This window comes from Bos mutus, chromosome 11 (genome assembly GCF_027580195.1).
Source record: "Bos mutus isolate GX-2022 chromosome 11, NWIPB_WYAK_1.1, whole genome shotgun sequence".
Taxonomy (NCBI): Eukaryota; Metazoa; Chordata; class Mammalia; order Artiodactyla; family Bovidae; genus Bos; species Bos mutus.
Window position 1 is genome coordinate 1,103,441 of NC_091627.1, and position 15,289 is coordinate 1,118,729.

Genomic DNA, 15,289 nt, shown 5'->3' on the forward strand with positions numbered 1-15,289 from the left:
CATATGTGAACACACACAAACACATACACACATGCACACATGTCAGGACCTGCCAAGGGCATCACGCAGGCGGCCCCAGCGTCAGCACCAGCACGGTCCCAGCCCCGTCCTCAGAGACCCCACTTCCTGTGTGCACACCCCGGGGAGTAACTCAATGCCCCGTCCAGCCTTTGTTCCCCCCGGGGGTGGGGGTGGGGCTAGGACAAGAGCACCAGCAACCTCCCTGCCGGTTGCATGGCTCCAGGGGACACTCGGTGACCCGAGGCCCAGGAGGTGACCTCGGGATCTTTGACGCCTCTGTCTTCTGGGGTGTCCCAGGCTGGCTCCGAGGGCCAAGGGTGGGGCTGGCCCTGCCTGCAGGGCGGGGGGAGGGCCCAAGACCCCTCCGTTGGCCCCCCAGGCTGGCTCACGGCTGTGGTCAGCTGACGCCCACGGCAGGGCTGGCAGGCTGGGCATTTAAGCGCAGCGTCCAGGCGGGCAGCTGAGGTGGCGAGGATGGGGCTGGGCTGGCGGCCGGCCCTGCTGGCCCTGCTGCTGGGGCTGGGTGGGGGCTCCCGGGCACAGGAGCAGCTCCCCCGAGAGTCCCACAACCTCAACTGGCACAAGGTGAGCCTCGCGGCGCCCTCGCCGGGCGCCGGGGCCAGGGGGTGAGGGCAGCGGGCAGAGGGCCCCTGAAGCTCGGGACGGGCTGGCGGGGGGCTTGGGCACTGGTCTGCTGGTCCCCAGGGCCTCTTCTGGGGACAGGCTGGGGCTTCAAAACTCAACTGCTGACCGTGGGCCACAGCCCAGAGCTCCGAGACGGGTGCTGCCGAGTCACTTGCTGGTGCCCGGGGGGTGGAGGGGAGGCGGGGGGAGCAGGCGAGCCCTGGAATAACGAGACCGCAGCAGGCGGAAGGTCCTGGTGGGGGCGGCCCTGGGCACAGGCCGAGCAGACGCGGGGGAGCCGGTGGGATGGGAGCCAGCTGGAGGAAAAGGCCCTGCGGCCCCTGCGTCCTGGGCCCTGCGCTGCGCCGCCTCAGGTCGCAGACCAGCTGGGCGTCCGCCTCCAAGGCCTGGGAGGCAGCGGGCACCCAGGCTGGTCCTGGACATGGGCTGGGCCGTGGGCGGGGGTCACCGGTCCTGGGGGTCCTTGGAGACCGGGGCTGGGCGGGACCAGCGTGGCAGGCCCTGCGCCCTCTCCGCAGTTCTCAGGCTTCTGGTACGTCCTTGCCGTCGCCTCCGATGCCCAGGGGATGCTGCCGCATGGAGGCCAGAGGAAGCTGGGCGCGTCCATAGTACAGGTTCAGGAGGTGGGCCAGCTGAAGGTGGTGCTCGCCTTGAACCGGTGCGTGGGCCAGGGTGGAGGGCCCTGAGCCCAGGGAAGGGGAGGGGCCGATGGGGGAACCAGGGTGGGGGGCCCTGAGCCCAGGGAAGGGGAGAGGCCGATGGGGGGGCCAGGGTGGGGGGCCCTGAGCCCAGGGAAGGGGAGGGGGCCAGTGGGGGGGACCAGACCCAGGGTCAGTCTGGAAATCCCACAAGGACTGTCCCCAAACACCATCACTTCCTGCTGTCAAACTCAAGTGGCTGCTTTTTTGAGAAGTGCCCACAGCCCACTGGGGGCTGGGGGGCAGGGGTGTTGGAGCATTTCTCCTGAGCGGTGGGACTGGCCCAGGTCCCAGCTGGAATGTCCCAGGACGGCAGAGCCCCGAAAGGTCTCCCAGGCCCGCAGCTCACAGCCTGCTCCCCCCACCCAGGTCCCGGGGGTGCCAGACACACTCGCTAATCCTGCGGAGAGACAGGAAGAAGCCGGTGTTCAGGAACACCTGTGCGTACCCACTGGGCCACAGGGGGCTGGGGGAGGGCCGTCCAGGGCTTTCTGAGCCCCCAGGACCCTGGACAGGATCCCTGACCGCACGGCCCCCAGCAGTCCTCCCCGAGAGCATGCGCCGGTGGGGACAGACGCTGGGATGCGCGGTCAGCCCACAGTGGCCCAGAGTTGGCTTGGCCAGTGTGCGCCCAGGAGCCCAGGCCTGGGGGTGGGGGGCTTTGCTGCCCTTCCAGATGGCCCCTCGGTGCGGGTGGTAGGGGCCCGGGGACCCTGGAAGGACCGCAGTGTTCAGGAGTGAGCAGCGGATTCTGCGCTTCCTCCCTTCCAGTGAGGGGCGTGGAGGGCTTCCGTGTGATGGTCCCCGACTACAGCGCCAGTGTGGTCTACCTGCGCCTGGGCCGGGCCGGCAGGACCACCAGGACCCTGCTGCTCTTCAGTGAGTCCAGGGGCCACAGCCCCCGGGCCCTGCAGGGCGGCCCCCTCCCGAGCCTGTCTGGGGACCCCCACTCCCGGCTGACGCTTCCCATCACCCACCAGTGGCTGCAGGTCCCTGACCCAGAGCCCGGGGGCGTTCTGGTGAGGGGTGGTGCCGGGGCCAGGGCGCCCCTCGACCGGGGGCTCTGATGCTGCGGCTCTGGTCCGCACCCGCCCCGCCCCCCGCAGGCAGACAGCCCACGTGCAGCTTCCTGAGCATGAAAAAGTTCGTCAACGCGTGTGAGGCCCTGGGGCTCGCCAGCCGGGCGGCCGTGCTCCCAAAAGACGGTGAGGTGTGGGCGGCACTGCCCCGGGGCCACCCCGAGACGCCAGGGAGCTGGCCCCCGTGCGGGATGGAGGGACAGAGGGCGACAGGGGCACCTTTAAAGAAAGTCATGGCCACGTGCACGTGCCCATCCTGTCTCCCCAGGGCCCCCTGAGAACGCTGGTGGCTGGGGCCGCGTCCCTGCGGGGCGCTGGGGGCCAGGGCCGCTCAGCTTTGCCCTCTGCAGGGCCCGAGGCCCCAGGGGAGCTGCCGCGCGTGCCCGGCAGATGTGGGATCCCTCGGAGACGCCCAGCCCATTCCTTCCCCTGCAGCCTCCTGCGCGCACACCATCCTGCCGTGAGCCGGCCGCCCACCTGCTCCACCCCGTGAGGCTCGGCTTGCGGTCCTCCCAGACCCTGGGAGCGAGTTCCAGATTGCAGGCTTCACACCCCACTGCTTGTTGAGACGGGTCTGGAGACCCCAGGCCACTGATGGTGTGCAGCTCGGGCGGGGCTTGGGCCCAGCAGGGTCCTTTAGGGTCCCCTGGGTGGGGGTGGGGGTGCATGCTGAAGGAGGAGGGGGGACCTGGGGCTGGGTCCTCTGGATGGCGCGGCGGGCAGCTGCTACCTGCCCTCACCTGCTGGGAAATAGACGGGGCCAGTCCAGTGTGCCGTGTGCTTTCTCTGCCACCGCCCTCCCTGTTGCGTGACATCCGACACTTCCCAGGAAGCCGGGGAGAGAGCCCGGGGCAAAGAGGCAGATGCGACCTCTCGCTGGGGAGGCAGACGCCGACTTGGTCACCCGGGTTCAGTCGTGGACCCTGAGGACTGTGTCCAGAAGTGCCAAGCGCAAACCGTGGCAGGCCGGGGAGGAGGGGTCACGGAGAGTTTCTTGGAGGATGTGACGCTTGAGCTGAGAAAGTTATGGTGGCGCTGGAGCAGGGAGGGCCGTCCCAGAAGAGGAAACAGCCTGAAAACCCCCAGAGCAGCGGAGACGGTGGGGAGGGCGGGTGCAGGGCCGCTTGGAAGGGAGGAGGTGGACGGGGCTGCCGGTGTCCTGGGAGAGATGGGATCCAGAGCAGAGGGCAGGGTGGGGGACGGACATAAGAGTAACAGGGCTATTTAGGGTGGGGGTGGCTGGCGTGGATGAGTCAGGCCGCCTACGGAGAGAAGCAGGACTGAAGCTGTCAGCTACTGCTGTGTAAGAACCACATGCGTGCATTTCTCTTTATCATTATTAGGCGGCTCCTCAACTTGCAGGATCTTAGTTCCCTGACCGGGGATTGGACCCAAGGCCAGGGCAGGGAAAGCACCCGAGTCCTGCCTGCTGGACCACTAGGGAACTCCCCCACCAATGTGTTCAGTGCCTGCGCCTGGGGCTCACCTCGAGACTGGGGGGCACAGGCGGGCTGAGAGGTGGAACTCAGCTAGGTGTGCTCTGCGGCTCTGGGGGCGGGAGACGGGCTGATTTGGGCCGGCTCAGCCCCGGGGGCTCGGGGCCCTTGCCCTCTAGCCGCTGGGCTAACCACAGGGTGCCTGTCTCGTGGCCGTGACAAGGGCACATGGGGTTGGGGAGCGAACAGGAGTCCTCTGAAGGCTCAGGCCCGCCCGGAGTTGCTCGCCTCCGCCCTCCGAGTCGCCACCTGGCCCCACTCTCCACCGCAGCAGCTAATGTCGGGGGGCTTCCCTCCACCTGCCTCTCTGCTCCGGGGCTTCCGTCGTGCCTGCGTGGCTTGAGCCCTGCAGGCCTCCTCTACTCCACGTGCCTCCCGGCCCAGCACTCAGCCTCCCTGGCAGACAGAGAGGGGGGCCGCCTGGGTGCGCCTGTCCTGGAAGGAGGAAGGGTGGCCCTTCTGGGGTGGGGTCCCGGACTCTTGGTTCTGAGGCTCCATGCCTTGTCATCAAAGACGCTTCTTTTTCAAGTGCTCGGCCACCTCTGAAGGAGGCGTGGGGACACGCGCCAGGTGGGCACAGCCCTCAGCCCATCTCCAGCCTGGAGGGTCGGCCCAAGGCCGCCCTGCGCCAGGCTCAGCCGCAAGGTGCTTGCGAGGCTTGGAGGGTTTTCCCTGCGTTTGCCTCCAGCATACTCCAGGTGCCCAGGGCCACACCCACGGTTCCTCAGGAAACCTGTCTTTCTCTAGGTTTGATGGTTAGAATTTGGGAGCGCTCAGTCTCAAACATCCAAGGGGCCCTTATGTGAACCTCAAAGGCCTCCCTGGAGCCTTAGTACTTCCCAGACCAACAGCAGCATCGCAGGATCTTGGTCTGCTGTGCACCCTGAGGCTGGGTCTCACCGTGGCGCCGGGATTGGGTTCTGTTCCCTGTATTTTAACAGCCTCCTCCTAGATTTGATGCCCGGCTGGCCTCACCCCTCCTCGGGGGTTTCCTCTGGGGTGAGAGCTCCTCAGGTCCTGGAGGACCCCTGCCACCCCTCCCATGGGGGCCAATTCCTCTGGGCGTCCCCCACGAGGGCGCAGGTGCACGCGTGCACACACACGCTCACACTCACTGACTGTCCTGCTGGAAGTCAGAGGGGTGTGCACGGGGGGAGGGACGGGTGAGGGGGAGGAGGCTGGGGACAGAGACAGTGAGCCCCCAGCAACATGCCCGGCCCATAGCATGGGAAGGGGGTCGCCACGGTGCCCACTGGGCCATCCCTAGAGAGGCCTGGGGAAGACAGGGTCTGGAGTCCTGTGTCCAGCACTCTGGGCACCGGGAGCTAGGATGAGGCTCCTCCCCAGTGTGGAGGGGCTACAGGAGAGGAGGCCTCAGCTTACTCCCCCGTAGAGGGGGTGCTTAGACAGGGTGGTCCCGGAGGCCCCATAAGATTGCGGGAGAGTCTGTTGGCCTTGCTCCCCGATCCGTGACCCACTGTGCTCCGAGTCCTTGGAAAAAGCTTTCTGCTCCCTGAGGTCCTTCTGAGCAGGGGCAGCCTGGGGACGTGGGGGACTGGGGACCCGGGGGCGCAGAAGGGGGCAGGCACGGGACCACCATCGGGGACCAGGGACAAGACCCTCCTTGTTGCCCCTGGGGTCCTCATTTGCACCCCTGGTTGGGGTGAGGAGGCCTCCGGAGTGACCTGAGCACGGGGACAGTGGAGGGGGGAGGCGGCAAGGGAGGCGCTGGGGTCCCTCTCGCCCAGGAGCGGGCAGGCTCTGCTCCTTCGGGGGTGGGCCCTGGTGGAACCACTGCCTTGCTGAGTTTCTGTCATGCCCCGCCAGGCTCCTCTGTCCGTGGGGCTTTTCGGGTAAGAGTATTGAGGGGGCTGCCTTTTCCCTTCTCCAGGGGATCTTCCCAGTGTGTGTCCTGCATCACAAGCGGATTCTTTACCCGCTGAGCGGTTGGGGAACCTGGACCCCAAACAAGGGATTTGGTCTCTGCTTTTCCTCCCTGGGGCTGCAGTGCTGGAGATGACCACGAGGGGGCAGGCAGTGCCCACTCTGCTCTGTGGAGGATAGCCCAGGGTCATTCTGGGCATCCCCCTGCCTCTGACTCAACAGGCACCTTTTATTGTTAGTCTCCAGGCCCACAGTGTCAGCTGCTCAGAGGCGGGAGGGGGCTCTGAGACCCTCTGTTGATGGTTCAGCTACTGCCTGGGGGTGGTGCTGACACGACAGATGGTTCCTGCCCTGCAGGAGCTCACGGCCTGGAGGGGCAGGTGGACGAGAGCAGGAGAGCAAGTCCACGTGAGAGAAGAGCACGTGCTCCAGGGAACTGAGTCAGGGTCCTGGGGGAGGGCCGGGAGCCCTGGGGGTCTACAAGGCTCCACGGGACACCGATGCCATGACCAGAAAGATGGGGGCGGCCAGCCCTGCACGCTCGGAGCAGCGAGCTGGGGTCTGAGGTGCTGCCAGCCCTGCATCTCAGAGCAGTGAGCTGGGGTCAGAGGTGTGGCCAGCCCTGCACGCTCAGAGCAGCGAGCTGGGGTCAGAGGTGTGGCCAGCCCTGCACGCTCAGAGCAGCGAGCTGGGGTCAGAGGTGTGGCCAGCCCTGCCCGCTCTGAGCAGTGAGCAGGGATCGGAGGGATGTCAGAGCATTGGAGGAGGAAGAGACTTCGGCCAGAGGGCAGGTGAGGCGGGAGCCGGGGTGGCGGGAGAGAGCTGGGGAGGAGAGCAGGTGGGAGGAGGGGGAGGGCAGACCCAGGTCTGGACTGACTGTCGGAGTCTTGGTGTCTGAGTAGCTGGGATGCGCCACCCCTGCAGGGAGAACCGGCTCTGGAACCACCGTCAGTGCCGGCCCCACCCACGCCGTCTACCTGCTCCCCGGCCCAGAACTTTCCTTCCCTTCCCCCACTTTAGAAAAAAATTTTATTCTCTCGCATTTTGTATAGTGTTTTATATTTTAGGCTCTAAATTAAAACTAATATAATATCACCTTGCATCATTTAAACTGAGCCGCACATGAGTGTTAAGTCCGTTTCCGATTATGTGCAGCCTTCAGTCCGCAGAGGCAGACCCTGACCCAGAGTGCCCGGTTCCTGGCCTGTCCCCCAGCCCCTGACCACCTCTGGTCTCCTTTCTGCTCTTTACTGTTCTGCTCGTTTCCTACGAATGGACTCATACAAGGTCATTTTTTGTGTCGGCCACATTTTTAAGAGGGGAGTAGTTGCTTTTTGTTTTCTTTTTTAAATTTGAAATAGCATTTCTGTTATTTGAAAAGGAAATCCCAGATGGATTAAAGACGACATATACAAAATGAAGTCCTTCTGGTGAGCGTATGTGTAGGCTCCGGGCTGACCCTCCTGTCCTCGGTGTCAATCAGGGACAGAAGTTCTGGTTTTGCCTGGGCCAAAATGAAAATGGGCAAAATGTAGCAAGTGGGAAAGACAGACCGTGAACTGGAGCCCCATCCCTCACGTCCCGAGGCCAGAGAAAGATCTGACATCCCTGACGTAGACGTGGGCTCGACCCCTGGGTCGGGAGGATTCCCTGGAGGAGGGCGTGGCAGCCCGCCCCAGTGTTCTCGCCTGGAGAGTCCTGCGGACAGATGAGCGCGCACGTCTCTGTGGGCCTCAGACTCTGTGAAGACACTGATTTGAAAAGAAACAAAGAGCACACAGCTCTGAGAGGCGACCCCGCGGTCGTGCTGGTGAGAGGCCGCGTGCTGCGCCAAGACCTCTCTCTGAAACATCCACAATAAGAATCCTCAGTGCTGGAGAGGCGACGGCTGGTTCCTGGGGTGGCGTGGGACCCAGATGGACGTTTGGTGCTTGGTGGGCAAGGGGAATCTGTTTGGCATGACGGGAATGTCCTAAAAGTAGATTTTGCTGAAGGTTGCACAGCGCCAGATGGTCAACACGGAAATCAGATTGATTATATTCTTCGCAGCCAAAGATGGAGAAGCTCTATACAGTCAGCAAAAACAAGACGGGGAGCTGACTGTGGCTCAGATCATGAGCTCCTTATTGCCAAATTCAGACTGAAATTGAAGAAACTGGAGAAAACCACTAGACCATTCAGACATGACCTAAATCAAATCCCTTATGACTATACAGTGGAAGTGAGAAATAGATTTAAGGGAATAGATCTGATAGACAGAGTGCCTCATGAACTATGGATGGACATTCGTGACATTGTACAGGAGACAGGCAGCAAGACCATTCCCAAGAAAAAGAAATCCAAAAAGGCAAAATGGCTGTCTGGGGAGGCCTTACAAATAGCTGTGAAAAGACGGGAAGCAAAAGGCAAAGGAGAAAAGGAAAGATATACCCATCTGAATGCAGAGTTCCAAAGAATAGCAAGGAGAGATAAGAAAGCCTTCCTCAGTGGTCAATGCAAAGAAATAGAGGAAAGCAACAGAATGGGAAAGACTAGAGATCTCTTCAAGAAAATTAGAGATACCAAGGGAACATTTCATGCAAAGATGGGCTCAAAGCACAGAAATGGTAGGGACCTAGCAGAAACAGAAGATATTAGGAAGAGGTGGCAAGAATACACAGAAGAACTGTACAAAAAAGATCTTCATGACCCAGATAATCACGATGGTGTGATCACTGACCTAGAGCCAGACATCCTGGAATGTTGAGTCAAGTGGGCCTTAGAAAGCATCACTACGAACAAAGCTAGTGGAGGTGATGGAATTCCAGTTGAGCTATTTCAAATCCTGCAAGATGATGCTGTGAAAGTGCTGCACTCAATATGCCAGCAAATTTGGAAAACTCAGCAGTGGCCACAGGACTGGAAAAGGTCAATTTCCATTCCAATCCCAAAGAAAGGCAATGCCAAAGAATGCTCAAACTACCGCACAATTGCACTCATCTCACACGCTAGTAAAGTAATGCTCAAAATTCTCCAAGCCAGGCTTCAGCAATATGTGAACCGTGAACCTCCTAATGTTCAAGCTGGTTTTAGAAAAGGCAGAGGAACCAGAGATCAACTTGCCAACATCTGCTGGATCATGGAAAAAGCAAGAGAGTTTCAGAAAAACATCTATTTCTGCTTTATTGACTATGCCAAAGCCTTTGACTGTGTGGATCACAATAAACTGTGGAAAATTCTTCAAGAGATGGGAATACCAGACCACCTGATCTGCCTTTTGAGAAACCTGTATGCAGGTCAGGAAGCATCAGTTAGAACTGGACATGGAACAACAGACTGGTTCCAAACAGGAAAAGGAGTAAGTCAAGGCTGTATATTGTCACCCTGCTTATTTAACTTATATGCAGAGTACTTCATGAGAAACGCTGGGCTGGATGAAGCACAAGCTGGAATCAAGATTGCCAGGAGAAATATCAATAACCTCAGATATGCAGATGACACCACCCTTATGGCAGAAAGTGAAGAAGAACCAAAGAGCCTCTTGATGAAAGTGAAAGAGGAGAGTGAAAAAGTTGACTTAAAGCTCAACATTCAGAAAACTAAGATCATGGCATCCAGTCCCATCACTTCATGGCAAATAGATGGGGAAACAGTGGGTGACTTTATTTTTCTGGGCTCCAAAATCACTGCAGATGGTGACTGCAGCCACGAAATTAAAAGACGCTTACTCCTTGGAAGGAAAGTTATGACCAACCTAGAAAGCATATTAAAAAGCAGAGACATTACTTTGCCAAAAAAGGTCTGTCTAGTCAAGGCTATGGTTTTTCCAGTGGTCATGTATGGATGTGAGAGTTGGACTGTGAAGAAAGCTGAGTGCCGAAGAATTGATGCGTTTGAAGTGTGGTGTTGGAGAAGACTCTTGAGAGTCCCTTGGACTGCAAGGAGATCCAACCAGTCCATCCTAAAGGAGATCAGTCCTGGGTGTTCATTGGAAGGACTGATGTTGAAGGTGAAACTCCAATACTTTGGCCACCTGATGCGAAGAGCTGACTCATTTGAAAAGACCCTGATGCTGGGAAAGATTGAAGGCAGGAGGAGAAGGGGATGACAGAGGATGAGATGGTTGGATGGCCTCACCGACTCAATGGACATGGGTTTGGGTGGACTCTGGGAGTTGGTGATGGACAGGGAGGCCTGGCGTGCTGCAGTGCATGGGGTCGCAAAGAGTTGGACACAACTGAGCAACTGAACTGAACTGAACTGCACAGCACCTGAAATGTACTAAAAATCACTGACTTGTTCACGTGGATGAGCAATATCATGGCATGAGTAAGCATGACGTGTAAAGTGTGTGTAGAAAGCTGTTTTAATGTACACATAACAGAGGAATCAGACCTGACCGCAGAGTGGTTCTAGCCCTCGTCAGAGGCAAAGGAAGGAGAGAACTTACTCATATCTCCAGAACCGAACCGGCAGTTTTTACAAGCGGGCTCCCACTGCTGGCAACTGGAGCAGGGTTCAAGGTGAGGTACGTCACCAGACTGCACCCGTCTCACTCTGTCTGGGGTGGTTTCGACCACAACCTACAACATCGCCCGTTCCCCCAAGCAGAAGAGACGGAACCCTGAAACTTGGGCTGCAGAGAGAGCTTCAGCTTTCTTAGTATGAAAAGGTGGTTGTTGCTGAACTGGCTCTGGGAAGCCAGTGGTCCGCCTGGCCCGCTCTGGGGGTCAGTGAGGGGCTGCAGGTCAGCCCCCAACTCCAGCCCACCCAGGACGGCTGCCAGCTCACGCTGCACACGGATGCAGGCACTGCCCCCTCACGGGCGCAGTGAGCTGCAGCTGGAGGGAAGGCGGCGACGCTGGGAGAGAAGTCTCGGCTCCTGTGCGGTGGCAAAGGTCACTTGCTGCAGAGGCTCTTCCTGTTTCTTTGTTCACGGCCGCTTCCTTGTGGCTGGAACCCAAATCAGCGCTGCCCTGGCTGAACTTTGCAGAGCCCCGCTCCCCGCCGATCCTGGCTGAACTGTGCGGAGCCCTGCCCCCACCCCCGACCCTGGCTGACCTGTGTGGAGCCCTGCCTGCCCTGACCCTGGCTGAACTTTGCGAAGCCCTGCCCGCCCCGACCTTGGCTGAACTTTGCAGAGACCTGCCCGCCCCGACCCTGGCTGACCTGTGCAGAGCCCTGCCCGCCCGACCCTGGCTGACCTGTGTGGAGCCCTGCCCGCCCGACCCTGGCTGACCTGTGTGGAGCCCTGCCCTCTTGACCCTGGCTGACCTGTGCGGAGCCCTGTCCGCCCTGACCCTGGCTGACCTGTGCGGAGCCCTGCCCGCCCTGACCCTGGCTGACCTGTGTGGAGCCCTGCCCGCCCTGACCCTGGCTGACCTGTGTGGAGCCCTGCCCGCCCTGACCCTGGCTGACCTGTGTGGAGCCCTGCCCGCCCGACCCTGGCTGACCTGTGTGGAGCCCTGCCCGCCGCGACCCCTGGCTGCCTGGCGGCCCCGTCACCCTCAGTGCCCACCCTGTGTCACCCCCCCTCACTGACCTTGGTCCACGGTGTCGGATGCCCCGAATGCTCAGTGTCTGAGCCATCATCATGCTTCGTCTCACCCCGCTGAATCCACCAGGAGCATGCCAGCTTGCATGGCTGGACCCTAAGCCCTGGGCAGCCTTTCGTGATGCCCCTAGGCACCTGGGCACTTTCCCTGTCTTTCTCCAGGGTCCCGAACTATGACACAGCCCAGGGATGGGTTACTGTAGACCCATCAGGCTCACCCTGGAGATGGGGGCAGGGGGCGGTCAGCATCCTGGGGTGGGGGGTTGGGCCTGAGTCTGCCACCAGCCCCACAGCAGTGACCTGAGAGCCAGGGACCCTGGGATGGGGAGGCCCTGACTCCTGGCACCAACACGGTCCCTCTCCTCCGCGCCACGTGCAGTGGCCCGAGGACACTGTCTCACTGGCCACTCAGGTGCCCAGGGAAACCCTGAAGAGCCGTGTTCATCACTGACAGGAAACGCCCAGCCGCCCCAGTGATTTGATCAGCCCAGATTAAATGTGCGCCGGACGACAGCCCCGTCACACTCCCGGGGAACACGTAAGGGGAGAGATTCTAGGCAATTTCTACTTTTTCCTTAAAAAACATACAACTACAATGCAAACAATTTGCCTTCTATTTAATGTGAATAGCCTTTTTTTTTTATTCTGATGACACGAAAATCAGAAAATGCTGAAAACTCAAAAGTAGGAGTTAAAAAAATCCTCTTTTTGTCCAGAGGGCAGCTTTTCTGTTGGTACTTGGTATGTGGTGGGGCCATCCCACGGGCAGTTCCAGCCAAGGGCTTGCCAAACCAAAGAAGGGAAGAAATGAGACCGAATTGCTGGGCATCTGGGTGAGTCCCCGGTGAGCCAGGGACGAGGGCCGTGGTGTGGGCGGCTGACGGGGCACCCACGAAGGGACAGCTCCTCGCAGAGCTGAAACCCCCAAGCTGACCGCACCAGAGGGTCCAATGTGACCCCTGGGTGCCAACGACCCAGAGAGACCCTCCTCCAGAAGCCCCTTCCCGGATCTGCTCTGGGACGCAGGTGTGAGGAGCAGAGGAGGCTCCCCCCAGGCTTGGGCCATGGAGGGGAGGCTTGCAAACCTCCCAGAAATCACGTCTGCTGGATTGGACCTGGCAGAGGAGACGGGAGGATGTGGGTCCAAGTGGCCTCCAGGCATTTCTGTCTGTTCACCGTGACACACGGCTCATTGGTGGACAAAGCCACCCGCTGTTCAGACAGGCTGGGGACCTTGCCGGAGCCCGAGGAGGAGAAGCAGCCGGAACGCAAACACGCATGACCTTTCCTGGAGGCTGCCCGCGGCCAAGTGTGTAGACCAGCCCAGCCACCAGCTGGACCTGCTCAGGCAGGGCGGGCTGTGGGCACAGGGCCTGTGGGAGTCCAGCCCTGGGAGAGCCAGGGACCCTGGGATGGGGAGGCAGACACCTGAACCTCCGGATCCCTCCCCTGCAGGCCAGCAGCGGGACAAGGACAGGCCCAAGCTCAGGCAGGCAGGGGTGGCGTCAAGCCTGGAGCCTTTGGGGAGGCTGCCAGCAGGGACAGATGGACGTGATGGACAGAGAGCAAAAATAATAAGAATGATGAGTCCAGGTTGGACAGGAGAATGAACATTCGTTGGAGGGAGAAGCAACCCACAAACTCACACATTAAAAAAGCTGCTAAGTACCGACTTCAAGAAAAGCCATAAAATGTGATGAGCTACCCCGTGGCACACTTTCGTCAAACTTCTTTTGCCTGTTTTAGCCACTGCTCCGACGGCCACTTCCTGTGAAACAGACTTGTTGCTTATTGTGGTTCTGCTGTAAGACACGGGTTCTGATCGACGGTGTGGTCACCATCAAAACAGCATAAAGCTGGCATGTATCTGGAGAAAACTATAATTCAGAATGATACAGGGACCCCAGTGTTCAATGCAGCGCTGTTTATAATAGCCAAGACAAGGAAGCAACCTGTGTCCGTCGACAGATATGGATGAGGAAGAGGTTCGTGCACACACAGAGCGTTGCACAGCCGCAGAGAGCACGGAAGGACGCCGTCTGCAGCCACAGGGACGGACGGAGAGATGACCGTGCTCAGTCAGTCAGACACGTGTGCGGAATCCACAATGAACGGTACGAGTGGTCTTGTTTATAAAACATACACAGACTCAGAGACACAGAAAAGAAAGTCACGCTGCCAAAGGGGAGAGTGGGGAGGGGGTACACTGGGGGTTTGGGGTCACAGTACACACAGTGCTAGATACAAAAAAACAGCAGCTCTTCCTGCACAGCACAGGGAATGATATTCAGCATGTTGCAATAGCCCATAATGGAGAAGAAGCTAGAAAGAATACATATATGTAGCGATCCCTTTGCTGTACATCTGAAACTAATACAGCATTGCAGATCAGCTGTATAAATGTCTCTAATTAAAAAAAAAGCATAAAACTGCATGGCGAGTTTACACAGGTCCCACTGTGAAGAAATTCTGGACGGCGAGGGCTGGCGTTTAGACTGGACTTTGACGAGCACTCTTCACGTTAGGGCTGTGGACCACTTGATCCCAGACTCACTTCCGGCCTCAGGCAGAACAAAACTCACCCGTCCCCCAGTCCCCCCTGCCCACCTTCACACGCTGTGCCCTTGGCCGGCGCCACTGGAGTAGGCAGCCGGTGCTCCCACCCAGAGCGTAGGAGGAGTCGGCTGAGCTCAGCCCCACAGCGAAGCGACTGTGACCTTAACGTGCCCCACGAACCCCACACTGCCCATGCCCCCAGCACGTGGGCGGACAGCTTCTGCCAACTCACAGAGCCCTGTGACCCTGGAGCCCTGCTGGGGCGAGGAGGGGCCCTGTGGCAGCACCACGGGCCCGAGGGAGCACCGTCCCCCGGCCGCCTTGGGTGAGGGCCTGGGTCATCCGCCCTGGCAGCCCACGATGCCCAGGGCGACGCCCGGGCCCCGGGCTCCTTGCTGCCTCCGTCTTTCACACCCTTGCCGTCATCCCGTCTACACGCTTTGCTCCGCGTGTGTCCGGCTGGTTGTCTTTTTCTGGCTTGATCGTAGGGCTCTCTGTGGACTCCGTGGGGGATGCTTTGCCATAAGCTTCTGGGGCTGCCCTTCCTCTGTCTGTGTCTTGCGCCTGCCGGACCCTCCTCTGCAGCGCAGAGGCCTCACCATTCCTCCCTTTCGTAGGTTCTGTGAGTTCACTTTTCCTCTTTACACCTGCTAACCTACCAGGACTTAGTCGTGTGTGGTGTGAGGCAGCGAGCTACACTTGTGTGTCTTCTCCATACAGATAACAAGCTCCATTTATCCAATATTCTCTTGGCAAATATTGTTGCCACCTGTACTCGACTGTTGAGTTGCAAAATTGTGTCTGACTCTCTGCGACCTCAAGGACTGCAGCACACCAGGCTTCCCTGTCCTTCATTATCGCCTGGAGTTTGCTCAAACTCGTGTCCATTGAGTCAGTGATACCATCCAACCATCTCATCCTCTGTCGTCCCCTTCTCTTCCTGCCCTCAATCTTTCTCATCCTCAAGGTCTTTTCCAATGAGTCAGCTCTTCACACCAAGTGGCCAAAGTATTGGAGCTTCAGATTCAGCATCTGTCCTTTCAAAGAATATTCAGGGTTGATTTCCTTTAAGACTGATTGGTTTGATCTCCTTGCAGTCCAAGGGACTCTCAAGAGTCTTCTCCAGCACCACAGTTTGAAAGCGTCAATTCTTCAGCACTCAGCCTTCTTGATGGTCCAACTCTCACATCCATACCTGACCACTGGAAAAACAATCACTTTGATTATATGTACTTTTGTCGACAAAGTGAGGTCTCTGCTTTTAAAAACACTATCTAGGTTTGACGTAGCTATTCTTCCAAGGAGCAAGCATCTTTTAATTTCGTGGCTGCAGTCACACTGTCCACTGAGTGTGTGTATCTATGTCTGGGGCTTCCC

At 59.1% G+C, this 15,289-nt stretch overlaps 1 protein-coding gene across 1 annotated transcript; it reads left to right on the forward strand.

Moving 5' to 3' along the window:
* Positions 1 to 495: 495 nt before the first annotated feature.
* LCN10 (lipocalin 10) lies at positions 496 to 3,035 on the forward strand. Its single transcript, XM_070380081.1, has 6 exons — positions 496 to 647; positions 785 to 1,324; positions 1,734 to 1,804; positions 2,136 to 2,243; positions 2,471 to 2,569; positions 2,879 to 3,035. The coding sequence occupies exons 1-6, from the start codon at positions 496 to 498 to the stop codon at positions 2,905 to 2,907; spliced, it is 999 nt and encodes a 332-aa protein (XP_070236182.1). The 3' UTR covers positions 2,908 to 3,035.
* Positions 3,036 to 15,289: the final 12,254 nt, after the last annotated feature.